Source organism: Rhinoraja longicauda, chromosome 1, assembly GCF_053455715.1.
Source record: "Rhinoraja longicauda isolate Sanriku21f chromosome 1, sRhiLon1.1, whole genome shotgun sequence".
Lineage (NCBI taxonomy): Eukaryota > Metazoa > Chordata > Chondrichthyes > Rajiformes > Arhynchobatidae > Rhinoraja > Rhinoraja longicauda.
In genome coordinates this window covers 29,158,804-29,180,537 of record NC_135953.1, presented here as the reverse complement: position 1 = coordinate 29,180,537, position 21,734 = coordinate 29,158,804, and the positions used below count along the sequence as shown (strand labels likewise).

The window sequence follows — 21,734 nt, the reverse complement described above, 5'->3', positions numbered from 1 at the left end:
CCTATATCCATCACCCTCCATGGAAAAAAAGTGGCCTCTCAGATTCCTATTAAATCATTACCCTCTTCACCTTAACCCCATGCCCTCAAGTTCTCGATTCCCCTAAGCTGGGTAAAAGATTCTGTACATTCACGCTATTTATTGCCCTCATGATTTTATCACCCCTCAATAAAATCATCTCAGCTTCCTGTGCAGTCCGGGACTGCACAACCTCTCCTGATAGCCCAGGCCCTCGAGTCCAGGCAACGTCCTTGTTAATCGTCTCTGCACCCTTTCCAGCTTAAGGAGGAAAACACCTCATATTTCGCTTGGGCTCCTTACACCCCAGCGGTATAAATATTGACTTCCCGAACTTCAAGTAACCCTTGCTTTCCCTCTTTCTCCATCGCTCCCCCTTCCTAGTCCTCCGACCAGTCTGACTGTTCCCCTGATTAAATGTTATCTCTGTATGCCTCTAAAAACCTTCCTCTACCTAACAATGATCTATTCTACATTTTCTTTGATCCTCATTGTCTCGTTTTCACACCTGACATTTCCTTATCTCTGCACCCCCCCCCCCCCTCCCCTGACTCTCAGTCTGAAGATAGGTCGACTGAAATGTCACCCATTTCTTCTATCCAGAGATGCTGCCTGTCCCACTGAGTTTGTCCAGCATTTTTAGTGTAATCCAGCATCTACAGTTCCTTCCTACACAGACAACTTTCCTCTCGCAGGGTGACCAACACTGAACCCCTATTCCATCAATTGCACAATCTCAAACTGATTGCTAAAGACAAGCATACTAGCATCCTATCTGAATGCAGTTTGATATGGAAACTACTCTGCTCAAGCCCTCCTATAAGATTTGTACCAATGGCAGCTATTAAATTGATAAAATCATTGTTGAATGAAAAAAATGTTTTGTTAAGGAACCAACAAAATTGTTACATTCGGTGGGAGATGGGGGGGGGGGGGGGAGACAAATTGGAAATACAAGGATGGAGTTCTTGGTTCTTGGTCCTCCAAAATATTCCAAATGGAATTTAAACTGGAGGTGGCGGAGTATGGACTTAAGCAAGAAGGGCTCCTTGGAGAAGAAGAGCTACCTGAAGTGTAGTTGCGTCTGGTTGAGTAACTATGGTTGGGTGAAGACCATCCCATGCTTTGATTGTGTGAGGGAAGAATGAATTGCTATACACATCTGTCTTGGTAGCTGGTATCTCAAATTGAATCGAATGCCCTCGTCTGCTCCTGATAGGTTTGGGTTTGGTGTAGATGTGGTAATCTATGTCGAGCTGACCATTAAACATCTTGTAAAAACAGGTCAAACGGTGGGCTTTACGTCTGTCTTGAACCGGGTTCCACCCGAATGAATTTAGAAGTTTGTTAACACTCGCTTCTCTCTCATAGGTATTTGTAACAAATCAAGCTGCCTGTCTTTGGACACGTTCAATGGAAGAAATGTTTCTATTTGTGCACGGATCCCAATGCTGCAACTGTGTAGTCCAAATGAGGTCTAACAAGGGTGAAGTATAACTTCTCCTTGATAGAAGGTGAACAATGATAAAAGTTGCATCTCAGAAAATTTAGGACACCTGTTGTTTTCACCGTTGCATGATGAGTCTGACCATTCCAACGTAGATCGTTCTGTAATTTGATGCCAAGATACTTGGTCTGTTTGGATTCTTCAAGGGTGGCACCAAGGATATTATATGATGTTTCGCCTGGTTTCCTCCTCCTGGTGACATGCATGGTTTAGGGGAAAGAGAGTATAGGAAAAGTTAAGAAAGACACCAGAATTAACGGGACAGAAAGCTCACGAAGGGATAGGAGAGTATGGCCAAGTGAAATAGGAATCAATGTGCAAAGTGAGGTGAGTAATGGATTAAAAGGTTTATATATGAATGCACGAAGTATAAGAAGTAAAGTGGATGAGCTTGAGGCTCAGTTAGAGATTGGTAGATATGACATTGTGGGGATTACAGAGACATGGTTGCAGGAGGATCGGGACTGGGAACTGAATATTCAGGGTTATTCAGGCAGAGGTGGGCCGAGGAGGCGGGGTAGCTCTGTTGGTGAGGGATGAAATTCAGTCCCTTGCGAGGGGTGACATAGAGACTGATGAGGTAGAGTCACTGTGGATAGAAATGCGAAATTGTAAAGGTAAGAAGACACTAATGGGAGTTATCTACAGGCACCCAAACAATAGCCTGGATATAGGGTGCAAGTTACTGCTGGAGTTAAAATTGGCATTTTTGCAGGTAGACTGGGAAAATCAGGTTGGTTCTGGACCCCAAGAAAGGGAGTTTGTCGAGTGCCTCCAAGATGGATTCTTAGAGCAGCTTGTATTGGAGCCTACCAGAGAGAAGGCAAATCTGGATTTTGGGTTGTCTAATGAACCAGATTTCATAAGGGAACTCAAGGTAAAGGAACCACTAGGAGGTAGTGACCATAATATGATTAGATATAATCTGCAATTTGAGAGGGAGAAGGTTAAATCAGAAGTGTCAGTGTTGCAGTTGAACAAAGGGGACTATGAAGGCATGAGAGAGGAGCTGGCCAAAGTCGACTGGAAAAAGGATCCTAGCAGGAATGACGGTGGAACAGCAATGGCAGGACTTTCTGGGCATAATCCAGAAGATGCAGGATCATTTCATTCCAAAGAGGAAGAAAGATTCTAAGGGAAATAAGAGGCAACCGTGGCTGACAAGGGAAGTTAGGTATGGAATAAAACTAAAAGTAAAGGTGGATAACATAGCAAAGAGTAGCGGGAAGCCAGAGGATTGGAAAACTTTCAAACGACAACAGAAGGTAACAAAAAGGGCAATACGGGGTGAAAAGATGAAGTACGAGGGTAAGCTGGCCAAGAATATAAAGAACTATAGTAAAAGCTTCTTTAGGTATGTTAAAAGAAAAATATTAGTAAAGATAAATTGCCTTGAAGGCAGAAACAAGTAAAGTTATTATGGGGAACAAGGAAATGGCAGAAGACTTGAACAGGTATTTTGGTTCTATCTTCACTGAGGAAGACACAAACAATCTCCCAGATGTACTGGAGGACAGAGGATCTAGGGAGACAGAGGAACTGAACAAAATTTGCATTCGGCGAGAAATAGTATTGGGTAGACTGATGGGACTGAAGGCTGATAAATCCCCAGGGTCTGATGGTCTGCATCCCAGGGTACTCAAGGGGGTGGCACTAGAAATCGTGGATGCATTTGTTAAAAAATTTCCAATGTTCTATAGATTCAGGATCAGTTCCTGTGGATTGGAGGGTAGCTAATGTTATGCCGTGTGAGAAATAAATACTGCTCGTCAACAGAACAAAAAATACAAAAGATCCTCAGCACCTTTTTAAAATTCCCACTTGAAGCTATTCCAGATGTACTAGGTTAGAATAAGGTGCCTGATTATTCTTCTTCCCCAGCCCCACCTCCACCCAATTTCTGGGTCACAGCAATATAGCTTCACATGGGTAGCTAATGTTATCCCACTTTTCAAGGGTAGCTAATGTAGTCCCACTTTTCAAGAAAGGAGCGAGAGAGAAACTGGGGAATTATAGACCAGTTAGCCTGATATCGGTGGTGGGGAAGATGCTGGAGACAATTATTAAAGAGGGAATAACGGCGCATTTGGATAGCAATAAAAGGATTGGTCCAAATCAGCATGGATTTATGATGGGGAAATCCTGCTTGACTAATCTTCTGGAATTTTTAGAGGATGTGCAAGTAAAATGGATGAAGGAGAGCCAGTGGATGTAGTGTATCTGGACTTTCAGAAAGCATTTGATAAGGTCCCACACAGGAGATTAGTGGGCAAAATTAGAGCACATGGTTTTGGAGTAGGGTATTGACATGGATAGAGTATTGGTTGGCAGACAGGAAACAAAGAGTTGGAATAAACGGTTCCCTGTCTGAATGCCAGGCGGTTTCGAGTGGAGTGCTGCAAGTCTCAGTGCTGGGGCCGCAACTATTTACAATATATATTAATGTTTTAGATGATGGAATTAAAAGTAACACGAGCAAATTTGCAAATGACACAAAGCTGGGTGGCAGTGTGAACTGCAAAGAGGATGCTAGGAGGTTGCAGGGTGACATGGACAAGTTGAGTGAGTGGGCAGATGCAGCATAATGTAGATATCTTCATCAGTCTGAAGAAGGGTTTCGTCCCGAAACGTCACTCATTCCTTCTCTCTCGAGATGCTGCCTGACCCGCTGAGTTATTCCAGCATTTTGTGTTTCCCTTATAATGTAGATAAATGTGAGGTTACCCACTTTGGCGGCAAGAACAAGGAGGCAGATTATTATCTCAATGGTGTCAGATTAGGAAAAAGGGAAGTGCAACAAGACCTGGGTGTCCTTGTACACCAGTCACTGAAACTAAACATGCAGGTACAGTAGGCAGTGAAGAAAGCTAATGGCATGTTGGCCTTCATAACCAGAGGATTGGACAAAAGGGGTAAAGAGGTCGTTCTGCAGTTGTGCAGGGCCCTGGTGAGACAACATCTGGAGTATTGTGTGCAGTTTTGGTCTTCTAATTTGACATCCTTGCTATTGAGGGAGTACAGCGTAAATTCACGAAGTTAATCCCCAGGATGGCGGGACTGTCATATGAGGAAAGATTGGAAAGACTGGGCTTGTATTGACTGGAATTTAGAAAGATGAGAGGGGATCTTATAGAAACACATAAAATTATAAAAGGACTGGACAAGCAAAATGCAGGAAAAATGGTCCCAATGTTGGGTGAGTCCAGAACCAGGGGCCACAGTCGAAGAATAAAGGGGAGGCCATTTAAAACTGAGATGAGAAAAATCTTTTTCACCCAGAGAGTTGTGAATTTGTGGTATTCTCTGCCACAGAAGGCAGTAGAGGCCAATTCACTGGATGAATTTAAAAGAGAATTGGATAGAGCTCTTGGGGCTAGTGGAATCAAGGGATATGGGGAGAAGGCAGGTACAGGTTACTGATTGTGGATGATCAGCCATGATCACAATGAATGGCGGTGCTGGCTCGGAGGGCCAAATGGCCTCCTCCTGCACCTATTTTCTATGTTTCTACGTTTCTATTCGTGAAGGACTCAGCAAATATGTGGAAATCTACAAATGTTGGTTTTTAAACTGCTGAAAAGAAAGAACAAAGGTGGGGGGATAATTAGCTCCAGGCATCCCGGGCTCCAGATAAGAGTGTTCCAGATATAATTAAAACTTGTACTTTATCCACTGCTGGAAATAGATTACAATTGTAACAACGGGCCTGTTTAAATAATGTGATTATCTCATACCCTTTGGTACCAAAGAGTTTTAATAATTCACTACTAAAATACCATTGCTTGATTATAAAAGATAAAACAACAAATCTTTTGCTAAAGCTAAACATAGTTGATGTCAATTGATAAGGCAAGATGACTTGACAACAGAATTACTCAACATATCAAACATAGCATATCAAGCACTAAAAATGTTCTCATTTAAATAAATTCTTAAATTGCAGTATTAGATCTACTTTTAAATATCTTGTGACTCAGTAAATCTCTGTCACTGGCATTTTATCCTCCTGGCGTCGTCTCCCCTTAGTCTTCCATTTATTTAAATCACGTTTCTACAATGCCACAAAATCCCTATCCATCTCAACTTTACTAGACTTTTTCCTTCTGAAAGACCACTCTACCTCCGAACCTTCCTTTAGTTCCCAATGGGCTGTTGGTAAACAACCTACCACAATGTTTTTTTCTCCTTACACAACCAATTGATCTGAAGACACATCACCACGTCAAACTGAAAAAATCTTTACACTGCTTAATAAAATTGTTTTCCCTTTTGACTTTAATATGGAAATTTGCACATTGAAACTTCATATTGCCCAAATGCTAGTCGACAACATGCCCCATGGTGACCTTCAACTGTGATGTTTTCTTGCATAACAGTGCTGGGTTTTCCCACTTATGTGGCAAGATCAAAGAGCCCTACATGTATCTGAATGTGACAGACCATTAAATAAGATGGTTTAACAAGCAAACTTTGATAGCATCTGTGTGTGCCCAGGGTAAAGCGGAATATCTGCTATTTTTGAAAAATGTCTTTTCACCAATAACTTACCGGCAAGTGATTAAGAGGCACATCAACTTGGCCCAGGAAATCATCTCTTGTCTGTAAAATAAAAAAATATATATTGTAGTAGAACCTTGTCACTAATTGACAGAAGTAAATTTAATCCAATTATAATTCAATCATTTCATTTGAAATGCAAAAATACAAACCAACAACAGGGCAAGGGTTTGCAAATGTAGCATCAATTGATCGAATAGTACCGCACAGGAAGAGGCCCCGTGGACCCCACCATGTCTGCATAAACCATGATGCCGACCTAACTAGATCTTTCTGCCCGCACGTGGTCTGTATCCGTCTGTTCTCTCTGTTCATGTTTTCCTGAATGCCTCTTGAATAATGTTATCACATCTGCTTCGACTACCATCTCAGGCAGTGTGTTCCAGGCACCTCCCACTGGGTAAAAAAAAAAAATTCCCAATATTTCCTGGAAACTCGCGTCACTCTCGCATTAAACCTTTGACGCATTTCCACTATTGGAAAGGTTGCCGGAATATCCGTCCCATTTATGCCCCTCGTAATTTTATATTAATCTATCAGGTCATCCCTCATCCAAAGAAAATAATCCAAGTTTTTCCAACCTCTCTCTATAGCTCTTAGACTCTGATCCAAATGCATTCTGGTAAACCGGTTGCACAGCGGTCGAAATGAGGCCTTACAGCACCTGCACCGATGGACTGGGCTGCATTTACAACCCTCTGTAATTTCTTGCCGAGCTGTTCTCAAACTATCTGTGATGCAACCTGACAATATGCTTTCAGCCGTGCATCTGCACAAGTTTGCACCTGGAGAAGGGTAGCTTTTCTCTTGTCCTCACTTGCATAAGACTTTAGACCTTTAGACTTTAGAGATACAGCGTGGAAACAGGTCCTTCAGCCCTTTGAGTCCGCACCGACCAGCGACCAGCGACCACCCCACACCCTAGCACTATCTGACACACTGAGAACAATTTACAATTGTTTTACTGAAGCCAATTAACCTACAAACCAAACCTGTATGTCTTTAGAGTGTGGAGGAAACCAGAGCACCCAGAGAAAACCTACAAAGTGGACAATGAAGATGGATATCTACGTTTACAACAAGATCCAGATCCGTTGAGATTGTGAGCCGTGGAATAGCAAATGGCATTCAGCTTTGTAAAATGTTGCACTTTAGTACGACAAACCAGGGTATGACTGATTCAGTAAATGGTTAAACCCTGGAGAGTGTTGCAGATCAGAGAGATCTGAGAGTATTGGTGCAAGGTTCACTGCAGTGATGAGACAGGTGGACAGTGCGGTGATGAAGGCCTTTGGCACCCTTGCCTTCATTGGGAAGGGTATTGCGTAGAAAGGTTGCGACATCACATAAAGTTGTTGATGAGACCACACAAAGTATCACATGCATTTCTGGTCACACAGCTATTGGAAGGATGTCATTAAGTTAGAAAGGGTGCAGAAGGGATTCACCAGGATGTTACCTGGGCTTGCAGGCTCGAGTAAGAGGGAGAGGCTGGAACTTTATTCTTTAGCTTGTAGGAGGCTGCGAGGAGACCTGATTGATGTGTACAAGAATAGGAATATGGATAAAGTGAGCATTCAGTCTATTTTCCCCAGGGTGGTAAAATTCAAAAACAAAAGGCCATAGGTTGAAAGTGAGAGGAGAGACAGTTAAGAGGGATGACAGGGGCAACTTTTTCACTCAGAGGGTAGTCCATATCTGGAATGAGCTGCCAGAGGAAGCTACAGAAACTGACACAATTAAGTATTTTAAAAGGCATTTGGATATATAGTTAGGAAGGTGTTAGAAGGATATGGGACAAATGGCACTAGCTCAATGTGCCAAATTGGCCAGCATGGACAATGTGGGCCCATCACAGATGTAATCATGATGGAGCACCCTAGTGCCTCTCATCTCTTAGATGTTTAAAGAGATTTGGATGACATTGAACACAAGGCACAATGTTCTGCAGATGCACTACAGAAAATATACTGACTGGTTGCACAATGGCTTTGTACTACAATTCCAATGCACAGGAACGCAAGAGGCTGCAGAGAGTAGCGGACTCAGCCTGGCCTGTCACGGGCGCAACCCTCACCACCATCAAAACCATGGAAATGAGACAACATCTATGATCAAGGATCCCCACTCCACACTCCTACCATTTAGCAGGACATGCAATACCAAGAAGTCTCATACCACCAGGTCCAGGAGCAGCTATTTTTCTGTAACTATCTTGGACCGACCTGCACAACCTTAACTGTACTTCAGCAGAAGAACACAATGGATCAGCTCTTCCACTACCATGGACTTGTTTTCTATTTGTGTATTTGCACGTGTGTCTTAGTCTTATTTTTCCACAGTCCTTTCCCTTTCACTGCCTTGTAGTATTGATGTACATTTATGTTTTTGTGTTTTGGCTATGTTCCTGTGCTGCAGAAAGCAGGATTTTCATTGCACCTGTACTTCACCATATTTGTGATATTACATTAAACTTAACTTGACTTTGGTGCCATTATCAATCTTTGCACATTGATAAACTGTAAATAAAGGGTGGGGCTGGAGAATTTTGCATAACCTGAAGCAAGGTGCACTATTCCAGCGTCAAGACGAAATTCAACAAACGTCAATGAACTTGAATAACATTCTGTTATCCTCAAGGTTGCAGGAGTAAATATTCAGATTTCATTACTTCCACACATTTGCCAGTGTCTTTTTCTGCCTAAGGAACACTGCTACCTTTTTGCGCACTCTCAAAGCCACGCTGCACTGGGAGCAAACAGCAAACAGTGAATTGAAAGAGTAGATTTTGCTAAAGCGTGCAAGTCGTCTCAGATGTAGGTCGGAAACGGACTGGATAAGGGGAACAAGATAGAACCAAGAAGTCTGAAGTGTTCCGACCCGAAACATTGTCTGTCCATTTCCTCCACAGCTGCCACTACTTCTCCACTCCACTCCACTACCTAATCCACTAAGTTCCTCCAGAGCATTGAACTTGAAAGAGTAGAAAAGGCCCACCCTCCAAACTGGTCCCATCCCGACCATTTGTTGCTGTTCAATGACAAAAACACGAAGACTTCAGCAGTCATGATTTACATTTTATAAGATACAAATGCAATATCTGTGAATTTTTATGGTGCAATTTTGTTGGCAGCGACACTACTTTAAAATTTATCAGACAAACCATTATTGAACGAATAATTATTGGGGTAGAATGGTTTCATATCAGTCACTGAATGCTGCTGCAAAATTGAATTTAAACAAGATGAGATCAGTCTTAATATTACAAGATTATTAAATACGCCTTTGATCCTGATTTGGAGCTGGAAATATCTTAAAACTACCTGCCTTTATACCACTTTAGTTTAGTTTAGAGATACAGCGCGAAAACAGGCCCTTCGGCCCACCAAGTCCGCATCGACCAGCAACTCCCGCACATTAACACTCTCCTACACTAGGGACAATTTTTTTCACATATAAACCAAGCCAATTAGTTTACAAGCCTGTATGTCTTTGGAGTGTGGGAGAAAACCAAAGTTCTCGGAGAAAATCCACACAGACATGGGGAACACGTACAAACTCCGTACAGACAGCACCTGTAGCCAGGATCGAACCCAGGTCTCTGGCGCTGTAAGCACTGTAAGGCAGCAACTCTACCGCTGCGCTACCGTGCCGCCTGCATTTATATTTTAAAAAATGAGATTTTTTACTTGCCCTGAATTTGTCAAACCAGTCTGGAGTGCATTACATAGGAGATCACAGTTCCTCATATGATGGAGTCAGAATTGTACAGAGGAGAAACATGCCCTTTGGTCCACCAGGTTCATACAACCATATAACCATATAACAACTACAGCACGGAAACAGGCCCGTTCGGCCCTACCAGTCCACGCTGACCACTCTCCCTGACCTAGTCTCATCTACACCACCTATCTTAGTATCATCTGCATATTTACTAATCCAATTTGCCACACCATCATCCAGATCATTAATGTAAATGACAAACAACAGTGGACCCAACACAGATCCTTGGGGTACTCCACTAGACACTGGCCTCCAACCTGACATACAATTGTCAACCATTACCCTCTGATATCTCCCATTCAGCCATTGTTGAATCCATCTTGCAACCTCACTATTAATACCCAACGATTTAACCTTCTTAATCAACCTTCCATGTGGAACCTTGTCAAATGCCTTACTGAAGTCCATATAGACAACATCCACAGCCTTGCCCTTATCAATTTCCCTGGTAACCTCTTCAAAAAATTCAAGAAGATTAGTCAAACATGACCTTCCAGGCACAAATCCATGTTGACTGTTTCTAATCAGGCCTTGTTTATCCAAATAATTATATATATTGTCCCTAAGTATCTTTTCCATTAATTTTCCCACCACAGACGTCAAACTAACAGGTCTATAATTGCTAGGTTTACTTTTAGAACCTTTTTTAAACAAAGGCACAACATGCGCAATGCGCCAATCTTCCGGCACCATCCCCGTTTCTAATGACGTTTGAAATATTTCCGTCATAGCCCCTGCTATTTCTGCACTAACTTCCCTCAATGTCCTAGGGAATATCCTATCAGGACCTGGAGACTTATCCACTTTTATATTTTTCAAAAGTGTCCGTACCTCCTCTTCTTTAATCCTCATAATTTCCATCATTACTCTACTTGTTTCGCTTACCTCACATAATTCAATATCCTTCTCCTCGGTGAATACCGAAGAAAATAAATTGTTTAATATCTCCCCCATTTCTTCCGGCTCAGCACATAGCTGTCCACTCTGACTCTCTAATGGACCAATTTTATCCCTCACTATCCTTTTGCTATTGACATATCTGTAGAACCCCTTGGGGTTTACTTTTACATTACTTGCCAAAGCAGCCTCATATCTCTTTTTCGCTTTTCTAATTTCCTTCTTAAGATTCCTTTTACATTCTTTATATTCCTCAAGAACCTCATTTACTCCCTGCCGCTTATATTTATTGTATATCTCCCTCTTTTTCCGAACCAAGTGTCCAATTTCCCTGGAAAACCACGGCTCTTTCAAATTATTATTCTTTCCTTTCCACCGAACAGGGACATAAAGACTGTGTACTCTCAAAATTTCACCTTTAAATATCCTCTATTTCTCTATTATATCCTTTTCATAAAACAAAAAGTTCCATTTCACTCCTTTTAAATCCTTTCTCATCTCCTCAAAATTAGCCTTTCTCCAATCCAAAATCTCAACCCTTGGTCCAGATTTGACCTTCTCCATAATTATATTGAAACTAATGGCATTGTGATCACTAGACCCAAAGTGCTCCTCAACACATACCTCCGTCACCTGACCCGTCTCATTTCCCAACAGGAGGTCCAACACTGCCCCTTCTCTGGTAGGTACCTCTACGTATTGCTGCAAAAAACTATCCTGCACACATTTTACAAACTCCAAACCATCCAGTCCTTTAACAGAATGTGATTCCCAGTCTATGTACGGAAAATTGAAATCTCCCACAATCACTACTCTGTGCTTACTACTAATATCTGCTATCTCCTTACATATTTGCTCTTCCAATTCTCGTTCATGTCGACCTTTTTGACCATCCGCACTAATCCCATTTACCTGCATTAGGCTTCTACCCTTCTACACCTTGTCTGTCCAAGTGTCCCCTAAACTTTATATTTCTATCTGATTCCACTACCCCCTCTGGTGGTGAGTTCCTTATATCAACCTTTTTTATTCAATGCCCCAACTGTTACACTCGATGCCCCAAATGTTATATTCAATGCCCTGCATATGGGGTGCTTGTACTCAAGCATGTCATATGTCTTCTTCACCACAACATCTACCTTTGTTGTCACTTTCAGGGAACAACAACCCCAAGGTTTTGGTGCTACAAATTTGCTGTATACGTCCTATATCTATTTGACTTCACAAAATACATAACCTTGCATCTTTCATGATTGAATTCCATCTGCCACCCGACTTTCCATCTGATCGATATCCTGCTACAGCCTCAGACAACCTTCCCCCATTTTGCACAAAGCAACTAACTTTGTCACCAAGAATTGTTATGTGAATTATAGCTGATATATCAACCAGACGTGTCATCGAAATCCACGTGACGTTTGTAAATAGAACGCCCCAATCTCTATACAGCAACACCTGATAGAAAGTGCACCCAACAATCGTGACATTAGCTATGATGCTCTGCATTGCTGGCACGTAATTTCCATCTGTTACGATCGACATCTTTTATGGCTCCTCATCTCAGTCCAAAGTTCAACAGGAGCTTGTCATTGACAGTTCCTTGATTAGAAAGGGTGTCAGGGGTTACGGGGAGAAGTGAGGAGAATGGGGTGGAGAGGGAAAGATCGGTCAGCCATGATTGAATAGACTAATGCTGCTCAGAACATTGCTCAATAAGAAAAACAAAACACATTTTACTTAAAATGGTGAGGAGTCCTGGCCCCTTTCCTCTTAAAACAGCTTGCCACCCAGCTCTGCACATCACATGGTGAACTCCTCAAAGATCAATTACCGGTCTCCAGCATTTTAGTGTCTGAGGCTGCTCACCAAGCAGGAATAATTTAAGAAGGCATTGCAGTTCAATGCGTACATTAGATTTTAAGTTCAACCTCATTTGATGTATGTGGTTCAGACCTACTGTACACTAGAACAACAATTCATCAGGGTGGGAAAAATTCAGGCAAAAATCATTATCCCAGCCCAGTGCTAACCCTGCTTCTTTTTTGCTGCAGAGAATTACAGTTTGGTCATTGGACATCAGGAGAAAAAAATTATAGCTTTTATTTGTAATTCTAATTTGTCAATGTAAACAAGAAAATAATCTACATAAATGTTTATATAAAATCTACTTTGAATTTATACTGCAGACTTCCAAAATCAATTTATTGATTTAAAATAGATTTAAAATATTGGCAACTTTATATAAATAACCTATCTGTAAATTAACACACTGAAAATGAGAAACTAAAGATTTATCATCAATACAGCAGAATTATATACTTATGGTCATAACTCCCCAAGGGATGAGCTCCCGGTGCAGAGATCAAATTGCTTCTGGCTTGAAAAAAATTGAAGAGAGGAGCATTTTGAAGATCTGTAATTTAAAGCGGCTGAATAGCTGACGATAGAGAAACACTAATCTTGCAGCTCAGTGTTGTTATTGGAATGTAGTGACAGTGTACCAGGAAGATAGAACAAAATGAATGTCGAGTTAGATCTACAGTGTGACAGAATTTAATAACTTCAAATACTTCCAATTACACAAGTCAGGGGTTGATAATAGTCAGTCCCCCAAAGCCCTGGACGATAAGCATACCACAAGGGATTTTTTTTTTTTTTTGATACAGCGCGGAAACAGGACCTTCGGTACATTAACACCATCCTACACACAATAGGGAAATTTTTTACATTTACCCAGTCAATTAACCTACATACCTTGTACGTCTTTGGAATGTGGGAGCAAACCGAAGATCTCGGAGAAAACCCACGCAGGTCACGGGGAGAACGTACAAACTCCGTACAGACGGCGCTCGTAGTCAGGATCGAACCTGAGTCTCCGGCGCTGCATTCGCTGTAAGGCAGCAACTCTACCGCTGCGCCACCGTGCCGCCCTTATAATTGTTATATGTGAGTATTATTTTGCTTACCGATAATTATGAATTTAGATTATTAAAATTAAAATCATCAAAATGTTGCCAATCCTTGTTATGCATCCAACATACTGGGCATTGCATTTTGTGAATGTTATTAAGAATAGATAAGAAGAGAGGAGTAAATCACAGTCACCTCAGGCCTGGCATTCCACTCAATATATTATACAGTACCTCCATTACATCCACTGTCCCACTTGATGACCAGTTCCTTGAATACAATAATAGTATTATCTCAGAGGTTTACTACCCATAATCAACTAAGGTACAGCATTCAAAAAGTCCGGAACAGCTCGAATTAAGATAAACCCAGGAGCGGTTGGAGCGGCTGGTGCAGCTTCCGGGTGGTAGGTTTAAAAACATTCCATCACACTTCAAAATAAGTGGTCTGGAGAAAGTCGCTGATTGGTGGAAGCGGACTAGAGGAAGCAGCTGATTGGGAGTAACCCCAGGTTTGTATTTCTGCTTTCTGTTCGTACTTTTAGTTAAGGATTCAGTGAGTTCAGGGTTCAGTGAGTTCAGGGTTCAGTGAGTTAAGGGTTCAGTGAGTTAAGGGTTCAGTGAGTTAAGGGTTCAGTGAGTTAAGGGTTCAGTGAGTTAAGGGTTCAGTGAGTTAAGGGTTCACTGAGTTCAGGGTTCAGTGAGTTAAGGGTTCAGTGAGTTAAGGGTTCAGTGAGTTAAGGGTTCAGTGCTTTTTAGTAAAGGTACAGTTTAAAGGATTAAGATTTTTAAAGTGGGAGTGAGTTGATTTAAATTGGGGGTAAGACATGTCAGGTGAGATCGGCCCCATGGAATGCTCATCCTGCAACATGTGGAAGATCAGGTATATTGTCGGTGTCCCTGATGACTACGTGTGCAGGAAGTGTGTCCAGCTGCAGCTCCTGGCAAACCACATTGAACGGTTGGAGCTGCGGTTGGATTCATACTGGAGCATCCACGATGCTGAGAAGGTCGTGAATAGCACGTACAGTGAGTTGGCCACACCACAGGTAAAAGATAAGCAGACAGAAAGGGAACGGGTGGCCACTAGCCGGCGTAGCAGTAGGCAGGTAGTGCAGGAGTCCCCTGCGGTCATCTCCCTCACAAACAGATATACCATTTTGGATACTGTTGGGGGAGATGGCTCACCAGGGGAAGGCAGCAGCAGCCAAGTTCATGGCACCGTGGGTGGCTCTGCGGCAAAGGAGGGGAGGAAAAAGAGTGGAAGGGCTATAGTAATAGGGGATTCAATTGTAAGGGGAATAGATAGGCGTTTCTGCGGCCGCAAACGAGACTCCAGGATGGTATGTTGCCTCCCTGGTGCAAGGGACAGGGATGTCTCTGAGCGGCTGCAGAACATTCTGGAGGGGGAGGGTGAACAGCCAGTTGTCGTGGTGCACATTGGCACCAACGATATAGGTAAAAAACGGGATGAGGTCCTTGGTGAATTTAGGGAGCTAGGAGATAAACTTAAAAGTAGGACCTCAAAGGTAATAATCTCTGGATTACTACCAGTGCCATGTGCTAGTCAGAGTAGAAATAGGAGGATATTTCAGATGAATACGTGGCTTGAAAAATAGTGCAAGGGGGAGGGATTCAAATTTCTAGGACAATGGAACCAGTTCTGCGGGAGGTGGGACCAGTACAAACAGGACGGTCTGCACCTGAGCTGGAATGGAACCAATGTCCTTGGGGGAGTGTTTGCTAGTGCTGTCGGGGAGGATTTAAACTAATGTGGCAGGGGGATGGGAGCATGAGCAGAGAGACAGAGGGGTGTAAAATGAGGGTGGAAGCAATAGGTAGCAAAGTGAAAAGTAAAAGTGGCAGGCAGACAAATCCAGGGCAAAAATCAAAAAGGGCCACTTTTCAACATAATTGTATAAGGGGTAAGAGTGTTGTAAAAACAAGCCTGAAGGCTTTGTGTCTCAATGCAAGGAGCATTTGTAATAAGGTGGATGAGTTGAATGTGCAGATAGTGATTAATGAATATGATATAGTTGGGATTACGGAGACATGGCTCCAGGGTGACCAAGGCTGGGAGCTGAACATCCAGGGATATTCAATATTCAGGAGAGATAGACAGAAAGGAAAAGGAGGTGGGGTAGCGTTGCTGGTTAGAGAGGAGATTAACGCAATAGAAAGGAAGGACATTAGCTTGGAGGATGTGGAATCGATATGGGTAGAGCTGCGAAACACTAAGGGGCAGAAAACGCTAGTGGGAGTTGTGTACAGGCCACCTAACAGTAGTAGTAGAGTTGGGGATGGCATCAAACAGGAAATTAGAAATGCGTGCAACAAAGGTAAAACAGTTATAATGGGTGACTTCAATCTACATATAGATTGGGTGAATCAAATTGGCAGAGGTGCTGAGGAAGAGGATTTCTTGTAATGTATACGGGATAGTTTTCTAAACCAACATGTAGAGGAACCAACGAGAGAGCAGGCTATTCTAGACTGGGTATTGAGTAATGAGGAAGGGTTAGTTAGCAGTCTTGATGTGCGTGGCCCCTTGGGCAAGAGTGACCATAATATGGTTCTTCATTAGGATGGAGAGTGACTTAGTTAATTCAGAAACAACGGTTCTGAACTTAAAGAAAGGTAACTTTGAGGGCATGAGACGTGAATTGGCCAAGACAGACTGGCAATTGATTCTTAAAGGGTTGACGGTGGGTATGCAATGGAAGGCATTTAAAGACCGCATGGATGAACTACAACAATTGTTCATCCCAGTTTGGCAAAAGAATAAATCAGGGAAGGTAGTGCATCCGTGGCTAACAAGGGAGATTAGGGATAGTATCAAAACAAAAGATGAAGCGTACAAATTAGCAAGAAAAAGCAGCCTACCAGAGGACTGGGAGAAATTCAGAGAAATCCAGAATAGGAGGACAAAGGGCTTAATTAGGAAAGGGAAAATAGATTATGAAAGAAAACTGGCAGGGAACATAAAAACTGACTGCAAAAGCTTTTATAGATATGTGAAGAGAAAAAGATTAGTTAAAACAAATGTAGGTCCCTTGCAGTCAGAAACAGGTGAATTTATCATGGGGAACAAGGACGTGGCAGACCAATTGAATAACTACTTTGGTTCTGTCTTCACTAAGGAAGACATAAATAATCTGCCGGAAATAGCAGGGGACCGGGGGTCAAATGAGATGGAGGAACTGAGTGAAATCCAGGTTAGTCGGGAAGTGGTGTTAGGTAAATTGACTGGATTAAAGGCCGATAAATCCCCAGGGCCAGATAGGCTGCATCCCAGAGTGCTTAAGGAGGTAGCCCCAGAAGTAGTGGATGCATTAGTGATAATTTTTCAAAACTCTTTAGATTCTGGAGTAGTTCCTGAGGATTGGAGGGTGGCTAATGTAACCCCACTTTTCAAAAAGGGAGGGAGAGAGAAAACGGGGAATTACAGACCAGTTAGTCTAACATCGGTAGTGGGGAAAATGCTAGAGTCAGTTATTAAGGATGGGATAGCAGCACATTTGGAAAGTGGCGAAATCATTGGACAAAGTCAGCATGGATTTATGAAAGGTAAATCATGTCTGACGAATCTTATAGAATTTTTCGAGGATGTAACTAGTAGAGTGGATAAGGGAGAACCAGTGGATGTGTTATATCTGGACTTCCAGAAGGCTTTCGACAAGGTCCCACATAAGAGATTAGTATGCAAACTTAAAGCACAAGGTATTGTGGGTTCAGTATTGATGTGGATAGAGAACTGGCTGGCAGACAGGAAGCAAAGAGTAGGAATAAACGGGTCTTTTTCAGAATGGCAGGCAGTGACTAGTGGGGTACCGCAAGGCTCAGTGCTGGGACCCCAGCTATTTACAATATATATTAATGATTTGGACGAGGGAATTGAATGCAACATCTCCAAGTTTGTGGATGACACGAAGCTGGGGGGCAGTGTTAGCTGTGAGGAGGATGCTAGGAGGCTGCAACGTGACTTGGATAGGTTAGGTGAGTGGGCAAATGCATGGCAGATGCAGTATAATGTGGATAAATGTGAGGTTATCCACTTTGGTGGCAAGAACAGGAAAGCAGCCTATTATCTGAATGGTGGCCGATTAGGAGAAGGGGAGATGCAGCGAGACCTGGGTGTCGTGGTGCACCAGTCATTGAAAGTAGGCATGCAGGTGCAGCAGGCAGTGAAGAAAGCGAATGGTATGTTGGCATTCATAGCGAGGGGATTTGAGTATAGGAGCAGGGAGGTTCTGCTGCAGTTGTATAGGGCATTGGTGAGACCACACCTGGAGTATTGCGTACAATTTTGGTCTCCTAATCTGAGGAAAGACATTCTTGCCATAGAGGGAGTTCAGAGAAGGTTCACCAGATTGATTCCTGGGATGGCAGGACTTTCATATGAAGAAAGACTGGATAGACTCGGCTTGTACTCGCTGGAATTTAGAAGATTGAGGGGGGATCTTATAGAAACTTACAAAATTCTTAAGGGGTTGGACAGGCTAGATGCAGGAAGATTGTTCCCGATGTTGGGGAAGTCCAGAACAAGGGGTCACAGTTTAAGGATAAGGGGGAAGTCTTTTAGGATCGAGATGAGAGAAAAAAAAATTCACACAGAAAGTGGTGAATCTGTGGAATTCTCTGCCACAGAATGTAGTTGAGGCCAGTTCATTGGCTATATTTAAGAGGGAGTTAGATGTGGCCCTTGTGGCTAAAGGGATCAGGGGGTATGGAGAGAAGGCAGGTACGGGATACTGAGTTGGATGATCAGCCATGATCATATTGAATGGGCGGTGCAGGCTCGAAGGGCCGAATAGCCTACTCCTGCACCTATTTTCTATGTTTCTAAACCTTATTGGGATGCGACCCCATTATCTGAAGACCGTCCCTTAATTTTTACATTAGACACAGAAGCTTTGGCATTTGCCAGACCAATTTCACTCAAGAGTTTTATGTCTCTTTCTTTCTTTCTTTCTCAAGAGTAGCCAACCTCATCATTGTGCAATCCCGTAATCTCAGGAAGCAATCCGGGGTATCAATCTGCTGAGATACATACACGATTGTTGCAGAGTCTAAAACTGCACACTGTGCTTCACGTATAATTGCAACACTCCCTTCACAGCGCATGACAACGTATCATTTGCTTTTTCCAATTGTCCGCTGTATCTGAATGTTAAATTAATCACTGATACAAGGATATATGTTTTACTGGAATTTAGCATTTTATTAAAAATATATTCTATTCATCTCTCCTTACGATGTCTGATGCCCTTCACATTTTCACAATAGTACATCCTATCTGCAGTCTTGCATATTCACTTCACCTGTTTATTGCCCTTCATCAGCATTGTCCTCACAGTTAACTTTTCTGCACAACTTGCTTTATAATCAGCAAACTTGGATACAATACACCGAGTACCTACATTTAAGCCATTAATGTAATGTGAATAAATAAGGTTCTGGATCTGATCCATGCAGCACTCCATTAATTACAGAGTATGAACTGGAAAATGACCTTTGTTCCAAATCTGATTTCTGCTCCTTAAATAATCTACCAGCCATGCTTTTGCATTAATTCTAAAAAATTAGAAAACCTTAGAGTGTGCAGCCATATTCCAAAAATTCTGTAATTCGCTTAGCTAAAAACTTTGATTTATCCAACACTATTTTTTTCCATAAAATTATATCCACTCTACCCAATCAGATGTACAAAGTGGATGTTTAAAACAAGGCATAGCGTTCAAGGTACAACATTTTCATCTATTAGAATGTATAAGTTTCGCCTTAAGAAGGATTAATTTTGCATTTTGAGGTCATGATTGTACTTTGTTAGTTTCTGACAGCTGAAGAACCAGGTCATGAATTTTGAATTGTTAAAACTGCAAGAACTAGTTGCCGACATCAAATATGGGAATTTAAAAAAAAAATTAAGTCACATCATGATCTGGTTAAAATTTCCTTCCTCCACAATGATACTAGTTGTTTAGTACATAAGCACGAAGGCAAAATGAACAGACCAACTGTGCAAATTGTGAACTTGAACCCAATTAAAACCCGGATTTCACTTCCCATAGTTCATCAAGAAAGATGTGGAAGGATGACATGTTAGACCAAAGCAAGTCTGCTATTGCAGATGGGTGCAAAAGATCTTCTGATATTTTTAAATGGAGGACAGTAGTTCTCTCTCACACTTTGATCAATATTTAACACCAAACCAACATCACTAAAACAGATTATCAGGTCATTATCTCATTAAAGTGTACACATTTATCATGACTAAACTTCAAAGAACTTAATTGGCTGTGAAGTTGTTTAGGGCAAAGAAGACATCACATAAATCCAAGTCAATTTTTCTGTCATTTTTCATTGGAGAATCATGGAGTCAGAGTTGTACTGCGCAGACTCGGGCCTCTTGGACCATCACATCGGCATCAGCCATTTTGCCCATCTACACGAATCCACTGATGTCTGTATCCTTTAACACCCTTTACTGAAATCAAACTTATTTAAATTGAAATGAAAAGTAAATTAAATTGAAATGAATGTTATCATGAGATACAAGCCACTGCGGGTGCAGATTTACAAAAAATAAGCGCAAAGTGCTGAAGAAACTCAGCGGGTCAGGCAGCATCTCTAGAGAATATGGACAGGTAACACTTCGGGTTGGCACTCATCTTCACTTCTGTATGTTGCTGCATGTGACGCTAACGAATAGCTGATGGAATGGTTGAGAAGCAAATCAACAATCAAGGTGTAAAATCTTAAAGGAAGCATCATTGGTACCAGCGACTGCCATTCAACTTGTTCTGGAAACAAGGACACAAGTTTCCACCAAACAGTGCTGCGCCATTTAAGATGAAAGGAACAATGTTGTCTTTTACCCAGAGAGCAGTGGGTGCCCCGAAACTGCTGTCACGAGTGGCAGTGGAGGCAGATATGATAGTAGTCTTTCAGAGAATTTAAGATGGACAAATGAAATGAAGGGAATGGAGGGATGTGGATCACATGTATAGGCCAAGGAGATTAGTTTAGTTTAGTTTATTGTCACGTGTACAGAAGTACAATGAAAAGCTTAACTAGGCATCATGTGCAGCACAAATATCATGGGCCAAATGGCCTGTTTCTGTGGCACAATGTTCTATGTTCCTTGTTTTGTCCAGGTAAATTGGACAGCTGCCGATCAGATCAAACAAGTAAAAAGTGGGTCGCACATGAGGTCCCTAGTTATCAGGAACAGCAGAATTGTGTTTCACTACAATCTCATGGAGCAGCATGTCACTACTCTTACCTTCACCATTTTGCCAGGAAATCACCTCTGGTTCAACAGGAATGTGGAAAACTATGCCAAGAGCCGTTTATGAGAACAATCTCAGGAATAAGTGGGTTAACAAATGATGAGCGTTAGGCCTCCACTCACTGGAGGTCAGAAAGATGCGGGGGACCCTCATGAAACTTACCGACTAGTCAAAGGCCTGGATAGAGTGGATGTGGAGACAAAGTTTCCACTAGTGGGAGAGTCTAGGACCAGAGGTCAAAGCGACAGAATAAAGGGACGTTCCTTTAGGAAGGAGATGAGGAGGAATTTCTTTAGTCAGACGTTGGTGAATCTATGGAATTCTGTCACAGAAGGGCTGTGGAGGCTAAGCCAATTGATATTTTTAAGGCAGAGATAGATAGATTCATGATTTGGATGGGTGTCAGGGGTTATGGGGAGAAGGCTGGAAAATTGGGTTGTGAGGTAAAGATAGATCAGCCATTAATGAATGACGGAGTAGACTTGACGGGCTGAATGGCCATATTCTGCTCCTATCACATGAACTTATGAGCCAAATACGGTTAAATGTTCACAACAACTGAACACGTCAGAAATATAACTACACTCGCCCAGATGTAAAGTTCCAAGAGAATTCAAGGATCTTGACACTGGAACTCTCCCTTTAAGAAACTGCAGAAGCAAGTTCAAGAAACATATTTTACCAGTTTAAGGTTAGATCCCCATCACTACTTTCTTAATGACAGTTAGGGGTGGCAATAAATGTTGATCTTGCAACATGATGAGTGCTTTA

The 21,734-nt window shown here is 42.1% G+C and overlaps 1 protein-coding gene across 5 annotated transcripts in view; it reads right to left on the bottom strand.

The window, feature by feature from the left end:
* The window catches only part of nedd4l (NEDD4 like E3 ubiquitin protein ligase), a 353,057-nt gene that overhangs the window by 122,554 nt on the left and 208,769 nt on the right, over nucleotides 1–21,734 (bottom strand). For all 5 annotated transcript variants that reach the window (XM_078425166.1, XM_078425251.1, XM_078425340.1 and 2 more), the window contains one exon: nucleotides 6,074–6,124. In XM_078425166.1, coding sequence (XP_078281292.1) covers nucleotides 6,074–6,124 — 51 coding nt within the window. The remainder of the gene's footprint in view (nucleotides 1–6,073; nucleotides 6,125–21,734) is intronic.